This window comes from Haliotis rufescens, unplaced genomic scaffold (assembly GCF_023055435.1).
Source record: "Haliotis rufescens isolate VD_foot unplaced genomic scaffold, xgHalRufe1.0.p SCAF_9, whole genome shotgun sequence".
NCBI lineage: Eukaryota > Metazoa > Mollusca > Gastropoda > Lepetellida > Haliotidae > Haliotis > Haliotis rufescens.
This window is the reverse complement of record NW_025964383.1, coordinates 27,815,256-27,838,590: the sequence shown is the minus strand read 5'-3', so window position 1 is coordinate 27,838,590 and position 23,335 is coordinate 27,815,256. Positions and strand designations below refer to the sequence as shown.

Here is a 23,335-nt window from a genome sequence, read left to right as displayed (position 1 = left end):
AACCTTCTTGTTATGAATCCATCGCGATGCATTCAGAGGTATTTGTTTTTAGTGGATGTGATTTTTGTTATTGCTGTGGTTGAATGGGGAGTGGATTAACTTCACAGGATGGGGAGATATGTAAAGGCTCGGGGTGGGTTAACTTTACAGGATCGGGAGCTACGTAAAGGCAGGGGGTGGGTTAGCTTCACAGGATGGGGAGATACGTAAAGGCAGGGGGTGGGTTAATGTAACGGGATCAGGAGCTACTAAAGGCAGGGGGTGGGTTAACTTCACAGGATGGGGAGATACGTAAAGGCAGGGGGTGGGTTAACTTCACAGGATGGGGAGATATGTAAAGGCAGGGGGTGGGTTAACTTCACAGGATGGGTAGATATGTAAAGGCAGGGGGTGGGTTAACTTCACAGGATGGGGAGATATGTAAAGGCAGGGGGTGGGTTAACTTCACAGGATGGGGAGATATGTAAAGGCAGGGGGTGGGTTAACTTCACTGAATGGGGAGATACGTAAAGGCAGGGGGTGGGTTAACTTCACAGGATGGGTAGATATGTAAAGGCAGGGGGTGGGTTACCTTCACGGAATGGGGACATATGAAACACAGCTCGGAGATGGAGTAGATTCCCAGGTACTAACTGTGTATAACAATGCTGGAGGGTCGGGTGGTGAGCCTGCCATCAGCTCTAGGTCACACAGTTAACCTGATGCTATCACCAGCTCCATTCATAATGCTGGAGCCCCTGTACCAAACATGTTCTAATAAAGTCACATGGATAGGGAAATGATTAGGGACATGTGAGGAAGACATTGACAGGTGGGTGTAATGTTTGATATAGAAGTCATCATATATCTTGTGCCTCATCTGCCAGGGCCTTCTTCAAGACAGTGAAACTAGTTCTGTGACTTTGTTTCTTCTATTCACCCCAGTTAGGATTCTTGGTCTGCATCTCCGTCCTGCCTCACTTCAGCCTCAGACTGCCTCCCCGTCCTGCCCCACTTCAGCCTCAGACTGCATCTCCTTCCTGCCCCACTTCAGCCTCAGACTGCATCTCCGTCCTGCCCAACTTCAGCCTCAGACTGCACCTCCGTCCTGCCCCACTTCAGCCTCAGACTTCATCTCCGTCCTGCCCCACTTCAGCCTCAGACTGCATCTCCGACCTGCCCCACTTCAGCCTCAGACTGCATCTCCGACCTGCCCCACTTCAGCCTCAGACTGCTTCTCCGACCTGCCCCACTTCAGCCTCAGACTGCATCTCCAACCTGCCCCACTTCAGCCTCAGACTGCTTCTCCGACCTGCCCCACTTCAGCCTCAGACTGCATCTCCGACCTGCCCCACTTCAGCCTCAGACTGCTTCTCCGACCTGCCCCACTTCAGCCTCAGACTGCATCTCCAACCTGCCCCACTTCAGCCTCAGACTGCTTCTCCGACCTGCCCAACTTCAGCCTCAGACTGCTTCTCCGACCTGCCCCACTTCAGCCTCAGACTGCTTCTCCGACCTGCCCCACTTCAGCCTCAGATTGCATCTTCGACCTGCCCCACTTCAGCCTCAGACTGCATCTCCGACCTGCCCCACTTCAGCCTCAGACTGCATCTCCGACCTGCCCCACTTCAGCCTCAGACTGCATCTCTGTCCTGCCCCACTTCAGCCTCAGATTGCCTCTCCGTCCTGCCCCAGTTCAGCCTCAGACTGCATCTCCGACCTGCCCCACTTCAGCCTCAGACTGCATCTCCGACCTGCCCCACTTCAGCCTCAGACTGCATCTCCGACCTGCCCCAATTCAGGCTTTTCTCCCACATTGAGCTAACACTTAAAATCATAATACTGTCCAAAGCATCACAATATATTGTAGTTTACAGGAGAACTACGGTATGTGTGACCGGCACACAGATAGACCCTGCAAACGGATATACACCCCATTTTTCAAATTACCTTGAGGCTTGTAGCCTAGGAAAGTTGATCCGATTTTGGTCCAGTGCAATGTTGACTTTATTTGTGTGGGGGGCGATGGGTTGTGTAACGTAGTGCTTGTCATAAATGTCGGCATTCATTGAAAGACTTCATCCTCTTTCTCCTGGTGGTGTTCTCATCCAAGTCAAATGTTTGCGAAATGCTCTCCAGGAGAAACCCTACAGCTCCTCAGGGACAAGCTGGAGGTCTGAAACAGACTGGCTTATTAACTGTGATGTTTCCCTAATAACTAATGTGGTATATTATTTATTAGTCTGTCTTGCAGACCCTTGTACAAATATATATCAAATACAGCCCATGCAAGTCTATAATGTCTATAATGTCTATAATGTCTATAATGTCTGGCAAGTCTAGATTACTGCAGTATCACGAAAATGAAGAGAGTCACTGGGCTCCCTTTTATTATATTTTTATTAAGATAACTGAACAACTGTTTTTTCTGTACGATATGTTCATTTCAGAGACTAGATGTTAGTCTAATTATTTACCAAAGGTCAATATTTAGAAACTCTGTGACAAATAGGTCCATTGTTTTGAATGGAATAGAATGGAATAGAAGTTAATTGTACAGAATGTCTTCATAGGACAGGGTACAAGCATATCTTTAATATCTGTTATATCTTTGGTGTAATAATACATGATACGTTGATACATACAGAAATCAGAAGTCACATGTAAACAAACAGGTCATGTATCATGATACATTTAGTATTTTCTAAATCGGTAACTAATGCTTGCATTACATTTTACCGATGCCCTAAAACAAACATCTGGTATATATGGCATTTGAAACACTCGTACAGAAACAGAGGCAGGATTGGGGATATATGTTTCTGATGTTACTGAATCCAGGCTTTTGAGTGATTGTGGGTTCCAGCTTGAAGAATAATATGAGGACGTCGTGGTAGAAACTGTCAAGAAGAAACATAGGACATTGCCCTCATTCCTTTCTTTAAAATACCTTTACATAAACATCATACAATAGCAAGCCATGAGACATTTTTACATGGTGTGATCTTTTGTATCTAAACAGGGCACAAGTATGTATTATCCTGGTCGTAACCATCCTCATATTTATTTTACACCCAGACGAATAATAACTTTGTACCCTTGGCAAACAAGATGAGAATAGCCGATCATGCTGGTGTCATCTTCTGTCGTGACTTGGTCTTAAAGAGCCTTAGATTCATTCAATCTGTATGCTATATCTACTAAAATATCTACTAAAATATCTACTAAATATCATGCCCCACTCCGAGGCATGTGTATCTGGCCAGGCACTATCCGTTTATGTTGTTTGGAGATGAAATTTATGGTGTTATGACTGATACCATGTTCCACAGGGCTCCCTATAATGAACGTCTTTCCATGGAGGACAGCTTGAGTTTCACATCATAAATATTGCCCTGTCAACCAGCTGGTGTTTTTTGTGAAAAATATGTATATATAATGTTTTTGTTTAGATGCTTACTTCCTACATCGGCTAAGAAACAAGCGGGTATCCAGTTCGCCTCATTTCAGTGCGTTGGGTTGACATTCTTGTGAATTGTTTTCTTTAAATTGTATCTATTTCATACCCTGATACTTGTTGTAGGGGAATAGTATTTGAACTATTGAACTGTTGAACCCAGTTAAGCACTGCTTCAGTTACAAACTGTTTTCTTCCATTCATAGGGCGATGGGATTTTATGGTGATCTAGCTATTTAAAATGTCATAAGCTTGTTTAAAGACAGCAAAGCAAATAAATGATGCAGTTATATAAGTTAGTTTCAGTTATTAAAGTGATAAATAAGAATACTACTTTCCTAAATAGTTTGACATTGACAGTATGTTGACTTCTTGGCCAATGGTGATGATGATTAATTCAGCCTTGGCATGCCTCAGAATTTGAGTGTTGAGTGAATAAGCTACGCTTTGGGTTATTGTGTAACCATCCATTAATAATTCATCACTGTCATAAGCATAATTGATTCTTAATTGTTGTGACAACAGATGCCTGACAACCTCTCGGTATGAAGCAGTAAGCGCTGGTCTGACTTTGGTTATTATGTCAGGTCCTGAACGAGATGTTGCTTCTGTAGATCCTGTTTTCACACCACCAGACCAGTGTCAGGTGGAGGTAGTCAGTTAGAGCCAGGGTCTCTGTCAGTGATGCAGGCCCAATTGTTTAGTCATTCATGGGGAAGTACGACATTGCATGAAATGGAAACATATGTTTTGAAAGGTTAGTTGAATTTGTGAAGTTTTGTATTATTCCAAAACTTCGAATTGATGTGGCATATCTTGGAAATATGTGCCAATGATAGGCTGGGTACTGGTAACTATAGACCAGGAGATCTATCTATATCATGCTATGTATCCTATCTATTTATCCATCCATCCATCCATCCATCCATCCATCCATCCATCCACCCATGTGTACCAAGCATAGGCTGTGTACTGGTAACAATAGACCAGGAGATCTATCTATATCATGCTATATATCCTATCTATTTATCCATCCATCCATCCATCCATCCATCCACCCATGTGTACCAAGCATAGGCTGTGTACTGGTAACAATAGACCAGGAGATCTATCTATATCATGCTATATATCCTATCTATTTATCCATCCATCCATGTGTACCAAGCATAGGCTGTGTACTGGTAACAATAGACCAGGAGATCTATCTATATCATGCTATATATCCTATCTATTTATCCATCCATCCATCCATCCATGTGTACCAAGCATAGGCTGTGTACTGGTAACAATAGACCAGGAGATCTATCTATATCATGCTATATATCCTATCTATTTATCCATCCATCCATGTGTACCAAGCATAGGCTGTGTACTGGTAACAATAGACCAGGAGATCTATCTATATCATGCTATATATCCTATCTATTTATCCATCCATCCATGTGTACCAAGCATAGGCTGTGTACTGGTAACAATAGACCAGGAGATCTATCTATATCATGCTATATATCCTATCTATTTATCCATCCATCCATGTGTACCAAGCATAGGCTGTGTACTGGTAACAATAGACCAGGAGATCTATCTATATCATGCTATATATCCTATCTATTTATCCATCCATCCATCAATCCATGTGTACCAAGCATAGGCTGTGTACTGGTAACATAGGACCTGAAGATCTACCGCTGATTTCAAAAGTCGTACAAACTTATAGATTACCTTGTTACCTCAAAATAACACAAGACCACCGGACCTGCATTTATTTCATTTTACTTGTCCTTAAGGGAATCTACTGACTGGGACAATACTGATCTTGTTCAGGAATGAAGGGTCATTTGTAGTTGTAGGTGTCAATGATTGAGGCCCTCTTTCAATTTAAAGCACTGAATAATCTTCTTTTTCAGCATATGTTTAGATGTGTTATACAATGTGTGTATCAGTACTGTAAACAGTTGTAGGAGTATGTGCTAGCTGTAGGAAATCTTGATTTTCAGGTAGGAGTATTTGAGCGTGATTTTGTTGTATCCGTTGTGTAGATTCTAGACCTATTATTTTTTATTTGGGACCAAGTTCTGATGGGTTTTTGCAGCCCTTTATTTTGTTCGATATGGAGGCTTTTGATGTATTTATACGCACATTGTGTGAAAAGGCTTTATTTGGAGGTATTTGATACCTCATTTTAGCCAATCTGAATCAAGCATTCATGGTAGAATCTGACAATGTCATGGTAGAATTCTGTTCTAATTCCAAACTTCTTGTCTTCCAGAATGGCTAAACATGGCCAAATCGACGACTCCAACGCCGACCAACCGCGGCTCCAATAGTACTCTGAAAGAGAAACTCCAGGAAGAGTTCCTCTCCTGCAAGATATGCCTTGATCCCATTCGCCGCCCCAAGGCCCTACCGTGCCTCCATAGTTTCTGTGAACACTGCCTCAAGGATTATGTGCGACGGACGCCAGGGGGACGCCCCGGATACTTCCCCTGTCCGATGTGTCGGAAAGAAACGTATATTCCGGAGCGTGGGGTGGAGGACTTTCAGGACAATTTCCTGTTGATGAGTTTATCGGATACCCTAGATGAAGAGATTTGGGAACCTCCTGGATTGAATAATATAAATCATCAGTTGTCTCCCCCTAGACATTTGTGTCCGCCTTCACCGCGGGAAGTGAACCTACGAAATCATGAGTAAGTATTGTCTGTGTATATTATAACATGTACTCTGCCTACTGTTTGAATGTGTTCAACAATGCCGGGGAGATCATACTGTCCACTTTACCATGATAGTCTTGACTGTTTTTTGGAGTATTTTAATATAGTTGACATTTCTCAATCATTTTCTCAGTGAAAGTTGAGATGCTTGTATCCGAAGTAATGTATATTCACAGTGATATATATATATTACTAGAAGCTAAAGAGCACCTCAATCTTTCCTATTACTATACAGCTTTAAACTCACTGGCAGTAGTGACCTGTGCAGAGTTGTTTTCCTTGGTTTCCAGGATTTGCTGATTGTGGATTTGAATGCATATTTACTTATGTCCTGAACGTTGAGATGCTTGTATCCTAAGTAAAACACAGTGATATGTATGTCAAAAGAAGGTAAAGAGCACCCCAATCTTTCCCATGACTATACAGCTTTAAACTGAATTGTTTCCCTTGGATGCCAGGATCTGCTGATTGTGGATTTGAATCCAGATTTACTTATGTCCTGAACATTGAGATGCTTGTATCCTAAGTAAAAACACAGTGATATATGTATGTCAAAAGAAGGTAAAGAACACCCCAATCTTTCCTTTTACTATACAGCTTTAAACTGAGTTGTTTCCCTTGGAATCCAGGATCTGCTGATTGTGGATTTGAATCCAGATTTGCTTATGTCCTGCTGTCTAGTATCACCTTTGCAAGTGTTTCAACAACATGCTCAGGGGTAGAAACTAACAGCTTCAGTCCACCAGTCCTTATAATGATAACATATAGCAAAACCCCTAAAAATGGCAAATGTCTACTAGTCCTTATGATACATTTACTATAGGGCAGTTTGGCAAGGACTACAGGACTAGTGCCAACTCTAACGCTGAATGCTGAATGTCTACAGTCTGCATCTCTCGCTGTTTCCCCCTGCAGTGAGCTGACATGCCTGAATCCTGGTGAAAGGCGCTCAGCTCCATTCCATCCACTCCGTCAATGTTTCGGAAATAATCTCTAACCCTGTTATGTCCGTCTTTAGTTTGAAGGATTATGCTATCAACCAATCAATTTACACCATCAGACGTCAATTTACGCCCATCAACCATCAACACGTATGTTCTCCTGCCTGGAGACATCCAGGCCATCACCTCCACCTCATCTTATCATCCCGGACAGACCTTTATCTCTCCTCCTCCTCCTAATTGTGCTGAAGCCTTACATAGACAATGTGATGATCACGTCACAAGGGCACGCAGAGGTCACTTATCATGGTCACTGGTCAGCCTAATAAGACCTGGGACTAAGATGATGTGACTACTGGTCAGGATAATTTCCTTATTTTGATGAAATGGCAATGGCTGGTCATGGTTAGGATTATAAGATTTGTGCTGGCATTTTGCTGACTGGATTGTGTCGTCATGTAGTTGTGTTGAAACCTTTTCAGGTTTGGCCTCAATAAGTTAATTACTGATCTCATCGGAATGGTTTTCAAATCTAGTGGAGAGGCAGGTTACAGGACTGACTGACTGACTGAGTATGGTTTTACGCCGCTTTTAGCAATATTCCAGCAATATCACGGTGGGGGACACCAGAAATGGGCTTCACACATTGTCAGGTTACAGGAAGAGCCAGTGTCTTTGTACTAGACATGGCAGCCTAGATAGGCTAGAGAGGCTATGAACTAGAAACATTCACTAGCTCTGTAGTCATGTACTGGCCCTTATTTATTTTGTGCTCCCGTGGATCTGGGTAGAGTACGTCTTCAGCAAGCCATGCTTGTCGTAAGAGGCAACTAAGCTTGTCCTAAGAGGCAACTATGTTTGTCCTAAGAGGTGACTAACAGGATCCTGTGGTCAGGCCTGCTGACTTGGTTGATGCAGTCATTGTATCCCAGTTACGTAATTCCATAGTCCCTGCATATTTGATGCAAACATTCCTGAGATTTGAGTTGAGGTGGAACTGATGGAATAAATCCGGTTCTACAAACCTTCAGAATTAAATGAGACTGAAATAAATTAAAAAAACCAGAAACTTTGGAATGTCCACGACCTATATAAAAACTGTATTAGTGTAAAGAAAATCATGACTTCTAAATTAAGAAAGAAAATTATCTCTCCCCCCCTCCCCCCCTTAAAAAAGCCTTCATCCTTCTTGACTGCTAATTTTACAAGGCTATGTAATTGGGGTGTTCAATACAAATGGTATACCAGTAACTATCCAAACTCAAGTAAACAGGACACACTTCTCACTGTTCACGTTACCATTCCATATTGATGACGTAATAGGTAGTATTCATATTGATGACGTAATAGATAGTCTTGTCTATCCACACTACCGTTGTTGCAGTCTGGAGTCGGGATTATTGAATGAAGAAGTACACATATATCATGTACATGTATATATAATTTGGACCCTAATACGTATTGCAATATGTTTTGCAATACAGCTCTCCCTATTGTGATATACTAGTATTGGAATACGATGTCTGTGCCAATATGCCAACCCTACTGTAAAACCCTGACGATGGAACATTGTCGTTTTAGATCTTGCTTCTGAAGGTTTAAGCTTCCAGCACCAATACTAATAAAAGCTCTGTGTTAATATGACACTAATGCCCTCATCAAGTTGTTTGGCAGTGTGAGGGCTCCAACATGATAATGTGTGTAGTATGTGCAAATGACAGTCGATGTACATTTAATGGGAAGCTTGTGGGTGATACATACACCGCGTGCATTTCAAGGTGTAATATGCAATTCACGTGTCACATTTACCAGGAATTCCCTCACAGCTCATCACATTTAGCGTTTTTCTGTTCTGAATTACTGCAATAACATTGCTGTCACAACATACCGACTGTCTCCTGTGTTGAACACAGAATCTCCTTTGAGAAGAGAAACGTTTCTGTATCTGAGCACAGCGTTAGGGTCTTGGGGATCATCCTGCACGAATTGTGATCATTGTCATATTAGCTGCAGAACTTTAGATGCCATCATATGGTCATGAAATCAAAGTCCAAGAATCAATGTAGAGTTAGAAGTGAACATTCAAACAACATAAAAGTTGACACCCTAAAGATCCGGGGTACAATAGGCTTGTCGTAAAAGGCGACTATGTTTGTCGTAAGAGGCGACTAGCGGGATCGGGTGGTGAAGCTCGCTGACTTGGTTGATGCATGTCATCATATTCTAATTTCTTGTTTCTTGGTTCTTTGGTCAATCACTGGATTGTCTGCTCTGATTATTTACAGACCTCCTTCATATAGCTGAAATATTGTTGAGTGGCGTTAAAAAACAAACAAACAAAACCGAAACTTGAAAGATAACCTTTTTCACAGATTCTATTGAAATCTAAGGTGATGTGTACAAAACTGTGCACAGGGCTTGTAGTGGGTTTCTTTATGGCTGGCGAAAAAGTGGCCGTGTTTTGAATTATTGCGGAATGGTGTTGACATTCCAGCTGGCTGTTTTTCCCACTGCATCATGTTCACTGGCATACATCGAGGAGGCGAATGTTGAGAAAGGAGGTAGTGGTACTACAGCCAGTCTTAATCTTCAAAACAAGATGCATGTCTCTTCACTTCGTTTCTTCAGTGTTCTTTGAGATTCTACATGGGTGTGTTCTGTTGGTTAAACATTAGTTACAAACTCTGAAGACCAGGGTTTGATTCCCCATGTTAGTGCATAACACACTGCTGATATATATATATACCGTATTCGACGTAATAAGCGCCCACGGAGATATTTGCTAATATATTGGCTAGTGAACAAACCCAATTAGCACCCCTTTCGATTTATCAATGTACACAAGATTTATTTATTTGCGTATAATACGCACTCGTGTGTTATATGCACCCTTAACTATAGGCAAATAAATTCTGGAAAAATATATCTGTCGTATATAAACATTTCAGGCTGTCAGCATAAACCACCAAATTTATCTTTTAACTCTGTTTTTTTCACCAAAATAATATTCTGATGAGAGCCCCCTATTTCTAATTTTGAGAGGGCCCTGGGCGCTTTTTACGTCAAATACGGTATATATAATGATTTATTATGGCCACAGTCTTTTACTCGTTGACATGCTATATCTATACCTCATCTTGTTCACCCATGAAGATTGGGTTAGATCTGGGTGGTCAGGCTCGTTGACTTGGTCGATGTAGGCCATCATATCCCACTTGGGTAGATCGATCGATCGATGCTCATGATGTCAATCACTTGATTGTCTGAACTCTGGATTATTTACAGCCTGCCGTCATAGCTAGAACATTGCTGAGTGCGGCCGACTTCTTATCAGTTTTGGTGTTGATACTGACATCTTAAACATAGCTGATGTTTTAAAAGTGTTTGTCATGACACCTTAAGCAACGTAGTACCACCAAATTGAAACACCGTCAACATGGACCAAAGACCAGAGTGTGGCGTTTAACAACAAACAAACAAGCTTCATCATGTTCACGGTTGATTTGTTTCATTTTAACCAAATACAAGTTTTTAGCAAATTCTACTGATGATAGTTTATTGACTAATAATATAGCTTCCAGTGACAAGCTTAATGTAGTGGATGTGTTTGTAGGGTTCCAACCCTTCGGGTGACCTACCTGATACTCACATTTGGGTCACTGGTTCCTGCCTGTGGTCAGACTCTGTACCATCAAGGACGTCTGTACCTGCCTGTTGTCAGACTCTGTACCATCAAGGACATTTGTTCCTGCCTGTTGTCAGACTCTGTACCATCAAGTACCATCAGGGACATCTGTACCTGCCTGTTGTCAGACTCTGTACCATCAAGGACATTTGTTCCTGCCTGTTGTCAGACTCTGTACCATCAAGGACATCTGTACCTGCCTGTTGTCAGACTCTGTACCATCAAGGACCATCAGGGACATCTGTACCTGCCTGTTGTCAGACTCTGTACCATCAAGGACATTTGTTCCTGCCTGTTGTCAGACTCTGTACCATCAAGGACATCTGTACCTGCCTGTTGTCAGACTCTGTACCATCAAGGACATTTGTTCCTGCCTGTTGTCAGACTCTGTACCATCAAGGACATCTGTACCTGCCTGTTGTCAGACTCTGTACCATCAAGGACCATCAGGGACATCTGTACCTGCCTGTTGTCAGACTCTGTACCATCAAGGACATTTGTTCCTGCCTGTTGTCAGACTCTGTACCATCAAGGACATCTGTACCTGCCTGTTGTCAGACTCTGTACCATCAAGGACATTTGTTCCTGCCTGTTGTCAGACTCTGTACCATCAAGGACATCTGTACCTGCCTGTTGTCAGACTCTGTACCATCAAGGACATCTGTTCCTGCCTGTGGTCAGACTGTACCATCAAGGACATCTGTTCCTGCCTGTAGTCAGACTCTGTACCATCAAGGACATCTGTTCCTGCCTGTGGTCAGACTCTGTACCATCAAGGACATCTGTTCCTGCCTGTTGTCAGACTGTACCATCAAGGACATATGTTCCTGCCTGTAGTCAGACTCTGTACCATCAAGGACATCTGTTCCTGCCTGTTGTCAGACTGTACCATCAAGGACATATGTTCCTGCCTGTGGTGAGACTGTACCATCAAGGACATCTGTTCCTGCCTGTGGTCAGACTCTGTACCATCAAGGACGTCTGTTCCTGCCAGTAGTCAGACTCTGTACCATCAAGGACATCTGTTCCTGCCTGTTGTCAGACTGTACCATCAAGGACATATGTCCCTGCCTGTAGTCAGACTGTACCATCAAGGACATCTGTTCCTGCCTGTGGTCAGACTGTACCATCAAGGACATCTGTTCCTGCCTGTTGTCAGACTCTGTACCATCAAGGGTGTCTGTTCCTGCCTGTAGTCAGACTCTGTACCCTCAAGGACATCTATCCCTGCCTGTGGTCAGACTCTGTACCATTAAGGACATCTGTTCCTGCCTGTTGTCAGACTGCAGTGTCTTGGAGGCCATGCAATTCTATTGCTGCTAGCTGTGTAAAGAGGTATAGCAGACATATTTCTGAGGTGTTTTGTTTTTGTCAGATGACTTACGATAAGATAATTTGTTATGATGTATTTTCACATCAGTGCACTTGAAGTACAGATGTTTGTAACAGATTTGTTGACATGGAGCTCAGACAACATGTACTTTTAACAAGTTAGCTGACTTGGAAAGGCCACCCATTTGCTTGTAATTGATGGCATTTGAAAATGGTTCTCAGGAATCAATTCTGTATTCATTGTTGCTACAGCTTCTTAAGTGCCACCGAAAGACATTTCTCAGATTCGTACCAACATCTCATGATTTATGAAGCATTGAATGTCTGGTATATTCCCAGCAATGATGTCACTATTTAACAAGATGTACATTTGATCCCATTTTTAGCAGGAACACTATGGTAACCCTGTTGTAAATCTATTCTCAGCCAATTATTTAGTTTCAGATGAATAGATCATTTGTTTTTTAAAATGTTCCGTGTGAAATATGTAAGGTGAGCCACAGAGCCCTATCTTAAAACTTAAACTACAGGAACAAAAAACTCTCTTGATTCCACCACCTAAAAAAACCCCTTGGTTCTGAAATGTTCAAAACAAATGACTTTTTTATCGGCAACTTGTCACAATATTGGACACATTTCGTGTAAGGGACATGTAGGTCTGTAATTGTGAGTCATGTAATGAGTTATAAGGAAAATATCAGCTAGCACCATCAACTGATAGACCAGTCACCTGCTGTGTCTGCCCAGCTCCGTGACAGAGCTCTTTACGCTGGTAATGATATCCGTATTTGAATGTTAGTGGCATTTGATTTAAGGGAATGTGCCTTTCAAAGTTAATGGACATTTTGTCATGAGTTCTCAGCAGATAATTGGGGCTACAGGAAGGGGAACGAACCATTTGTATCATATTTAATACTTGATAAATATCCTATATGATATTCATATTAAATTAGGTTCAGCACTGGGATTCATTAATTGAGACCTGGGACAGTTGTGATGTTCTTGGCATGTGGCAGGATATTTTGATTATTGCCATGTCGACTCAGACCTGTGGTGAATTATCAAGGACATGGGATGTTTTATATCTGCTCAAGATGGAGATATTATTTGTGGAGATGTCAGTCAAATGGAATAAAAGCCACCAGCGCCTTTAGATATTCATAAGAAAACTCTGCTTGAAGCAAAGTCAATTGTACGATGCTGACTATTTCACGAGCATGTGAAGATCCGGGGTAGATTAGGTCTTCAGTTATCCATGCTTGCTGTGAAAGGTCACTATGTTTTTCGTAGGAGGTTGGTTGATGCTTGTCATCGTATCCCAATTGCGTGGATCAATGCTCATGATGTCAATCACTGGATTGTCTGGTCTAGACTCGATTATTTTTCAGACCACTGTCATGTAGCTTGAATATTGGCGTTATACAACAAACGAACAAACAAACAAACAAACAAAGGAGCATTTGTGTATAAATCACTGTCAAATAGGGATGACACCAGGTGTTCCTTTACAAAATCCTCAGGATCAGCGTTTGCTCAGTTTGTTCATGCCGCTGACCACTGATTGCCTTGGCCGGTTTGACATACCAGTAACTATTGCTTGCGGCACCACACAATACCAGTCCAATATAGCAAGTAACTATTGCTTGCGGCACCACACAATACCATATCCAACCTAAATTAGAAAGATATTGTCAGTTTAAATCCAAGTATATAGCCAGTTTGGAGGGATGTCGTGACACAGGTGTCACACGATACAAGACGTATCTTGATACAGAAGCCACGATACCATACGTATCTCGATACTGCATATATAGTATTTTGTCATTTGACTGAGAATAGAGTCCACAGACTCGCTCATACAGGTAAAGAAGGACAACTGACTAATACCCATCGACATGACACAGTCAAGTGAACTATTTTGTATGAGAAAATATTAGTGAGTGAGTGAGTATGGTTTTACGCCGCTTTTAGCAATATTCCAGCAATATCACGGCGGAGGACACCAGAAATGGGCTTCACACATTGTACCCATGTTGGGAATCAAACCCGGGTCTTCGGCATGACGGACCAACAGTTCAACCACAAGGCTACCCAACCGCCCCTGAGAAAATACTAAGAAACAAACACTTTATATATTGTATTATGACAGGCAGCAAGGAAAAGCTGTTTAGTCTTGTTATCGGACCAGTTTCGTAACCGAAAGTGGACCAAGAAAGTTGGGAGGAATTAAAACCATTGTTTGTACTTGCTTTTTGATATCGAAGCTTTATCAACATGGACAATCGATATGGGGTTAAATGTGAATTGATGCCAAATTATATGTATGGGGTATCGTGTTGTGAGAACTGTGCTGACGATGCCCGGTGTACCAGTGAATCGCAACATCACTACGAGTTTGGCGTGGTGTTTGTTGAGTACAACATGACTGGCACTAGTGTGATGCATGTAGAGGTTAGACTTGGCATAGTCTACTTTTGAATTGAGTTTGAGCCATGGAAATCTTGTTCACCCACTATAGTTTTTCTCAAGATTAATTTGTGTTTTGCTGTCAAGACAGTTTCAGTCTGCATGGTCCTGTGTTTCCCATTGGCCTACAGTTCAGGTTTAGATAGTTACGGCCTCGGACTATCTACTCTACAAATGTTTGGCATCTAGCAGAGATGTCCAAGTTGGAACAGTCCCTTTCTTCAAACCTGACCTTGGGGCGGTCGGGTAGCCTAGTGGTTAAAGGGTTCGCTCGTCATGTCGAAGACCCGGGTTCGATTCCCGGACATGGGTACAATGTGTGAAGCCCATTTCTGGTGTCCCCCGCCTTGATATTGCTGGAATATTGCTTAAAAACGGCGTAAAACCATGCTCACTCACTCACTCACTCACTCACTCAAACCTGACTTTCATGGTCCAGTATTCATGTGCTTTTAATGTGTCTATATTAGTGGGCAAGTCTAGATTACTGCAGTATCTGAAAATGAACAGTTTCTTGGCTCCTTTTTATTATATTTTTATTAAGATAATTTAACAACTGTTTTTCTCTGTAAGATATATTCATTTCAAAGACTAGATGTCAGTCTAGGTCCTCTATTCATGTCTTGTTTTTGTTATTTTCAGATGGTATTTCGGCAAAGTGAGTCGAAATGCCTCCGAGGAGTGGCTTCTGTCGCCAGGATATGCCAAAGGAACATTTCTTGTCCGACAAGGAGAGGCATCGCCAGGTAAACATGGGTTATGTCACAGTTGTCCATTTGGCAGTGATGAATATGGTCATTGATGATGAGAGATATCATGCTCTTTGTAGGCCTGGACGATTGTTTGAAACGTTTACTGTGAATCTAAAGAAATAATCCAACAGCAATGGATTTTTTTTAAGCATGTTTTCGCCACAAGAAAATGTTTGTGAAGATAGTCAAAACAAGTTGTTTAGATAAGCTGTAAGTGTATTCAATTTTCTGATATCTGAGACTCTTGCGATAGAATTACATACCGTAAAATGAAACAACTCAGTAAAAATAATTATTATATGAAAAGCTCTGATGCAAGTAATTTCTGTGGTTTTAACCATTCATCCTGTCTGTCTTTTAAGGAAAAAATAGTAATAATAACAATATTATTCTTGATTCATGTTTGGATATTGTAAGAAACAAACATTTTATTGAGTGGTAAAACTAATTGATTGTCAGCGAAGTGTATTGACAGATTTAATAACGTAGGCGAGCTGTCTGTCAACGTATTAATTGATTTTGCTGGCAACGTGTTTGTTTTGTATGATTTCCCTTGTCAAAACGTGTGTTTCCATCATGTCCGCATGTATTGATTGTATCAAGTATTCTTTTTGGATAGATGGATATTTCTGTAATTTGACATTGTATTGAAGGAAAAGTACCTGATGATTATGTATTTTATTACAAGTAATAGTCTCTCTATAATGGGTTGTGTGTTTTGCCATTTTAGCTTGATTGTGTTCATGTTTGATACGGTATCTTGGGAGATATGTGGCGTCAGACTTTCAAATGGCCCTGTGGGGATTCCTTGATAGACCTGGTCCCTGTAACCTGTGTCATCTTGCCCTGATTGATATTGGCTCATGGTATTGCCGAGTTTAGACTATTTCAGTGTTGGAGGCGGTTGGGTAGCCTAGTGGTTAAAGCGTTCTCTCGTCACGCTGAAGACCCGGGTTCGATTCCCGACATGGGTACAATGTGTGAAGCCCATTTCTGGTGTCCCCCGCCGTGATTTTGCTGGAATATTGCTAAAAGCGGCGTAAAACCATACTCACTCACTCACTCACTCACTATTTCAGTGTTGACATGATATAGCTGGAACACTGCTGTCTGTGGCGTTAAGCGTCATTCACTCACTCAATACTCAATAGTGATTATTGCATAACGCCACATCAGCAATACTAGGTTAGAAATTGACCCTACCACTGTAGTCCTTGCCAAACTGTCCAATAGTTAAGGTATCATAAGTACTAGTAGAAAATTGCTATTTTTAAGGGTTTTGCTATATGTAATAATAATAAGGATTAGTTGACTAAAAATGTTAGTTTCTACCGCTGCAATCAAGTGTGGGCTGTTGAGTTTCCTACCATTAGGTTATACCCAAAAGCCATGAACATGCTGGCCATTAGAACCAATGCATATAGCTAGAAACCCAGGACTTTTGAATATGTCCGCAATGCCCTCGTACTTGGGGTTGTTTCTCAATGATTTTGAAGTTGGTCTGAATTATCCCAGTGTTGTGTGAATGAATCTCTGTGGTGTGAATGAATCTCTGTGGTGTGAATGAATCTCTGTGATGTGAATGAATCTCTGTGGTGTGAATTATCCCAGTGTGGTGTGAATGAATCTCTGTGGTGTGAATTATCCCAGTGTGGTGTGAATGAATCTCTGTGGTGTGAATTATCCCAGTGTGGTGTGAATGAATCTCTGTGGTGTGAATTATCCCAGTGTGGTGTGAATGAATCTCTGTGATGTGAATGAATCTCTGTGGTGTGAATGATCCCAGTGTGGTGTGAATGAATCTCTGTGGTGTGAATGAATCTCTGTGGTGTGAATTATCCCAGTGTGGTGTGAATGAATCTCTGTGGTGTGAATTATCCCAGTGTGGTGTGAATGAATCTCTGTGGTCTGAATTATCCCAGTGTGGTGTGAATGAATCTCTGTGGTCTGAATGAATCTCTGTGGTGTGAATGATCCTCAGGGCTGAATGATACTATTGTCAGATCATAGGTTTTCAGACGTCATAGGTTTTCGGACGATGTTTATCATGTTTACTCACGCGATAACGGAGGGTGTAACATTACACAGACATTGCAAATACTCACATGATGGCTGGTTTTTGTTAGAGAAAATTGTCTTTTATAAGTGAATGAGATGTTTTTCAGTTTTTATTGTGGTTAAAGAAAAAACTACGAATGTTTCTTAAGCATGTGAAAACCCATATCACGGGGATATTTTGGTGTGAATGATTCCTCTGTTGCGAATCTGTGTTGGTTGGAATGATCCTGATTTCCGTTGGTTGGAATAGTCTGTTTGTTAGTTGGAATGAAGCATATATTTGTCTGAATGAATCAGTCGTTTGAATTCTTCCTATGAATGATCTAAATGTTTATCTGAATGCATGGTCTTCATGGCGTGGAGAATGTTCTCGCTGGCAATGAACATGCCCTTTTTTTAAAATGACCAACTTGCCTATTTAAGCATGATATTTTGATGTGCAATCATCTCATTATGGCCCATAACAGCTGCAGGTGTCCAAAGTTGCCCGGCATGTTTGTAATTGATTACCTGTACGTAGGAAATAAACACCTTTCATCAATTTCATCGCCCATTACTTGTTCCGGAACTTGGTGTTGATTACCCGTGGGTGTGTGGCAATGGACTAAACATGTGGCTATCAGTTGCATATTTCATGATGCTCCTATCACAAGTTCTTTGATCTTCGTCATTGTATCAGTCAGTGTTACAGGCATTTGTTCAATTCATGTGATAATGCATTCATACATTGTCTCATGTTGATGACTTGTGTTTGATTGCTGTCAGTGTATGAGTTTAACATGGTTGTGAATGTGTTAGATATTGCCTGGTTTAACAGTGGTTGATGTTTGGAGATTGATGTCTTCATTGACTTTATTGGTTTGGAGTGAAATAAATAATTTGTAGGGTGACATTTTGTTGTAGTAAAACACCATTTACAGTCCGAACATTTATTCTCAAGACTTAACTACATATAATCAATCAGTTAGTATACCGGTACATACAGTTTATAGTTTTGGAAGATAATGGTTTATTGGTTTATATGCAAACAAACATTATTTGTTTTTCACTTATAATAAAGCTGTAATTTGGTTTCAATATGACATTGGTCTTTGGTATTATATGATATATTGTTAGAGTCCTGGTATATGGGATAATATGAAATGTGGTTAGAGTCCAGAGACAAGATTAGGTATGACAAAGTGAGGTATGGTATGACACAGTGATGTATGGTATGACACAGTGAGGTATGGTATGACACAGTGAGGTAATGTGTCACACAGTGAGATATGGTATGACACAGTGAAGTATGGTATGACACGGTGAGGTATGGTATGACATGGTGAGATATGGTATGACACGGTGAGATAAGGTATGACATGGTGAGATATGGTATGACATGGTGAGATATGTTATGACACAGTGAGATATGGTATGACACGGTGAGATATGGTATGGTGAGGTATGGTATGACACGGTGAGGTATGGTATGACACAGTGAGGTATGGTATGACACAGTGAGGTATGGTATGACACGGTGAGATATGCTATGACACGGTGAGATATGGTATGACACGGTGAGATAATGTATGACACCGTGAGATATGCTATGACACCGTGAGATATGGTATGACACAGTGCAATATGCCTTGATGCATGGTCTAACATGATACAATATTGTATGACATGGTGTTAGTATTCATTGATACATGGTCTAACATGATACAACATTGTATGACATGGTGTCAGTATTCATTGATACATGGTCTAACGTGATACAGCATTGTATGACATGGTGTCAGTATTCATTGATACTTGGTCTAACGTGATACAACATTGTATGACATGGTGTCAGTATTCATTGATACTTGAATAACTTGATAAAACCTTGTTCTCCCTGTGTTTTCAGACACGTATACCTTGTATTCCATGGCTCTCCCTGTGTTTTCAGACACGTATACCTTGTCTGTGCGAGACTACGATGAACTCCGAGGTTACCTGGTCAAGCATTACAAGATCTTCACCAGCCGATCTGAAGACTCACTCAAGGAATTCTACTTCATTTCTGCTAAAAGAATGTTTCGCTCTCTGCCGGAACTTGTGAACCACTATAAAGGTACTATATCATCCTTGCTTCATCGAGTCTACCGTATTTCCTCTATTAGACGCCCGGGCTTCTATTTATTTCGGACAAGCCTTTGACCGGGCGTCTATTGGAGGCCCGGCTTCTATTAATACCCCCCATTTCACTATAACTACGAATGTCCCAATCGTCATGAAATTATGTAATTTAGGTCCCAAAAAGGGATCATTAATTGTATCAGTTGATCGACCCGGCGTCTATTTGAGGCCCGGCTTCTGTTTTTTTCACTGAACAATTGATCCGGCTTCTATTAGAGGCCGGCGTCTAATAGAGGAAATACGGTAAGTGTGTTCCTCATGTGGGACAGCGCTCCTCATGCTGATATGATTCGTAAATCTAATTGTAACATGTTGTTAACAAATATTGGTGGTTTAGAGTGTAAGATAAGTTACCTCCCTTACTTTTTACATCATGTTCACATGAATGCATTATTTAAAGCCATCTAGTTTAATAATGATGACGGGGGGCCCAGTTGTCTAAGGCGCCATGATTCGCCATGCAGAGTTGTAGAAATCTATGATTGTGGGTTCGAATCCCGGTTCGCCCCGATTATGTTTCTAGGTTTGTCAGTACCATACCCGTGCTCGTGGGTTTCACCGAAGTGGTAAACGTCTGAGACCTGCATCACTTTGGGCTTTCCTCCCACATTAAGCTGACAGGCCGTGATATAGCTTGAATACTGTTATAAGCGGCGTTAAACCCAACTCACTCACTCACTAATAATGATGACACCTCATACCAGAGTGGACCATTACTAGTGCTTTCTCTTCTTTCAGAAATCATTGATGGACTGTGCTGCAAGCTTACACAAGTGTGTTCTAAGCCTCGGTCTCTTCTGTGGGCAATGGAGCGGGGCAAACAGGACGAGTACCTCACATTGAAATCCACCCTGGTTGTTATCAAACGTCTAGGAAGTGGACAGTTTGCAGAAGTGTGGCTAGGTATTTATGATGATATTTAGATGGTATTTCTTCAGCAACCCATGCTTGCTGTACAAGGCGACTATGCTTGTCGTAAGAGGCGACTAGCGGGATCGGATGGTCAGGCTCGCTGACTTGGTTGATGCATGTCATCGATCCCAATTGCGTGGATCGATGTTCATGATGTCAATTACTGGATTATCTGCTTCAAACTCGATTATTTACAGACCGCCGTCACATAGCTGGAATATTGCTGAGTGCGGCGTTAAACAGCAAACAAACAAACAAAACAAAAGATGGTATTTAGGTGGTAAATCAGAAAGAATTTGATTCATTACAGGATCCGGAAAGTAACAGTAGGTGACATCACCAGATATTGCTGTAACATTATCCATTGTTGTATATACATGATGTGATTTTTGTCTCATGTACGTTGATGTTTTACACAAGGGCTGAGTTTGATTGGTACTTGAAACAAAATGTGATCCTATATACATTATGTGATGATGTTTGTCTCGGAGTAGATTAATGTTTCACGTAAGGGCTGAGTTTGATTGGAACTTGAAACAAAATGTTATCCTATATACATTATGTGATGATGTTTGTCTCGGAGTAGATTAATGTTTCACGTAAGGGCTGAGTTTGATTGGAACTTGAAACAAAATGTTATCCTATATACATGGTGTGATGTTTGTCTCGGGGTAGATTAATGTTTCACGTAAGGGCTGAGTTTGATTGGAACTTGTGGTAGAGTTCTCACTGAGATCTCCATGTCTTCACTTGGACACACTGTGAAAGCCACTGTTAGTGTTCAGCATCCATTCACTTACTGCACTGATGTGTAAATACTTTGATGGCCGGCAACTCGCCTCGTTCTGAGAATGACATAGTGTCTCTGTTTATACATAGCAAAAATACATCTCACTTCTGACAGTTAATAAAAATAGGACAGTATACCAACATTTGGATTGTTTTGTATTTCAGGAAAGTGGAATTCATCGAAAGAAGTGGCTGTGAAGATGCAGAAACAGGACTGTGTAACTACGGCAGCATTCCTGGACGAGGCACAAGTATTAAAAACATTACAGCACCCCAACATTATCAACATCCTGGGAGTGTGCTGTGAAAACGAACCAATATACCTTCTCACGGAATACATGATTAATGGCCGATTGTCGTTGTATCTGCGAGAAGGCAAGGGGAAGAATCTTGCACTCAGTCAGTTATTGTGGATTGGAGCACAGGTATTGAACACAAAGTGTTTACAATGCTTTACATATTGAACATTTGGTTTTTATTTGAATGTGTAAATTGTGTGATTATGAGACCAAGAGTCTCTTGGCCGTGACAGAATTGTGTGCTCAACCTCGAGCACTCCTTAGATTAGTTGTCTTCTACCACTCTTTATGTGATTGGAAAGGAGAGTCCTGTGTAGACTATATCTATCTACTTGTCACTCACAGTAGTTGTGGCTCTCTCGGGGCAATCTAATTATTACCGTATTTGCCATGTTAAGCACTCTGTTCCTCCCTCGGGGGCACGGGTGGCCCAGTCGTCTAAGACGCCGCGATTCGCTGTGCAGAGTTGCGTCCCTTGAGCATGCCAGAAACCTATGATTGTGGGTTCGAATCCCGTTTCGCCCAAATAATGTTTCTAGGTTTGTCAGCACCATACCCGTGCTCGTGGGTTTCACCGAAGTGCTAAACGTCTAAGACCTGCATCACTTTGGGCTTTCCTCCCACATTAAGCTGACATGCCGCGATATAACTGGAATACTGTTAAAAGTGGCGTTTAACCCAACTCACTCACTCACTCACTCACTGTTCCTCCTTCACTTACTTCTAGAATAATCTGTAATCAATATGAGTAAAAGGTGACTAACAGGATCGGGTGGTCAAGCTCAGTGACTTGGTTGATTCATGTCGTCCTGTCCCATTTGCGAGGATCGATGCTCATGATGTCAATCACTGGATTGTCCCGTCCAGAATCGATTATTTACAGGCCGCTGTCATTGCTGAATTATTGCTGAGTGTGGCATTAAACAACAAAACAAACCAAAAATCCTAAGATGCACAATTAGCGTGACACTCTGAATTTCCTTGTGTATATTACATATTTATTTACAACAAAAAAATGCAGAAAGGGTAAATAATTGGCCGGTAACTGTTATAAAAAAACACTCGGCCTGTGAACATCAATGTAACTCAATGTTTATAGTTTTAATTGACACACCTCCTTTGTCAATTTTCAAAGTGCCTGGGAGCTTATTACCGTGACTATGGTATGTTTCATTATTTTAGGTGAAAACAAGCTTCATTTGTCCGACCGCTACTTGAACCTCTGTTTGATCTTGGACAGATAATCCTAGATTTGTTTTATAACGTTGTTAACATTTCAGATTGCTGATGCCATGGCCTACATGGAGAAGGAAAAGTTTGTACATAGGAACTTGGGAGCCCGAAATATTCTGGTTGGGGAACACAACAAGGTGAAGGTCGCCGGCTTTGGCATGACAAAAGCCATGGATGATCCTGATTTTAACTTCAGGAGAGGTAGGAATCAAGGTATTACCGGAAGAGGGAGGTGGGAAACGTAGCCTAGTCGTCTGTGTAGATCTCGTCACGTAGACTCTTCCTTTCTCTGTGTGGTGTCCTTCATTTCGAGTACAGTCATTTCTGGAATACTGGAAAGAAGAGAGAATTACTGCGGAGCTCTCCTGGTATAAACTCTTTTTTTTTCTTTGTATGGTGTCCTTCCGTTGGGGTTCAGCTATTAAGGTATTAAGTAAACTAGATTCTGTAGAGGTGTTGCCTCTTCTGAGGTAGATAGGCGCCGCAATTCGCTGTGCAGAGTTGCATCCCTTGGGCACGCAGAAACCTATGATTGTGGGTTCGAATCCCAGTTCGCCC

General features: G+C 41.5%; 1 protein-coding gene across 7 annotated transcripts in view; it reads left to right on the top strand.

The window, feature by feature from the left end:
• The window catches only part of LOC124130222 (tyrosine-protein kinase SRK2-like), a 106,702-nt gene that overhangs the window by 79,632 nt on the left and 3,735 nt on the right, over positions 1-23,335 (top strand). For 5 of the 7 annotated variants that reach the window (XM_048390728.1, XM_048390727.1, XM_048390724.1 and 2 more), the window contains exons 2-7: positions 5,706-6,126; positions 15,217-15,320; positions 19,315-19,479; positions 20,283-20,447; positions 21,411-21,670; positions 22,825-22,990. In XM_048390728.1, the coding sequence (XP_048246685.1) occupies positions 5,717-6,126; positions 15,217-15,320; positions 19,315-19,479; positions 20,283-20,447; positions 21,411-21,670; positions 22,825-22,990 (1,270 nt within the window). In that variant the 5' untranslated portion in view covers positions 5,706-5,716. Of the gene's footprint in view, positions 1-4,054; positions 4,194-5,705; positions 6,127-15,216; positions 15,321-19,314; positions 19,480-20,282; positions 20,448-21,410; positions 21,671-22,824; positions 22,991-23,335 lie in introns of those variants that run through there. The other 2 variants (XM_048390723.1, XM_048390725.1) reach the window with 2 other exon arrangements.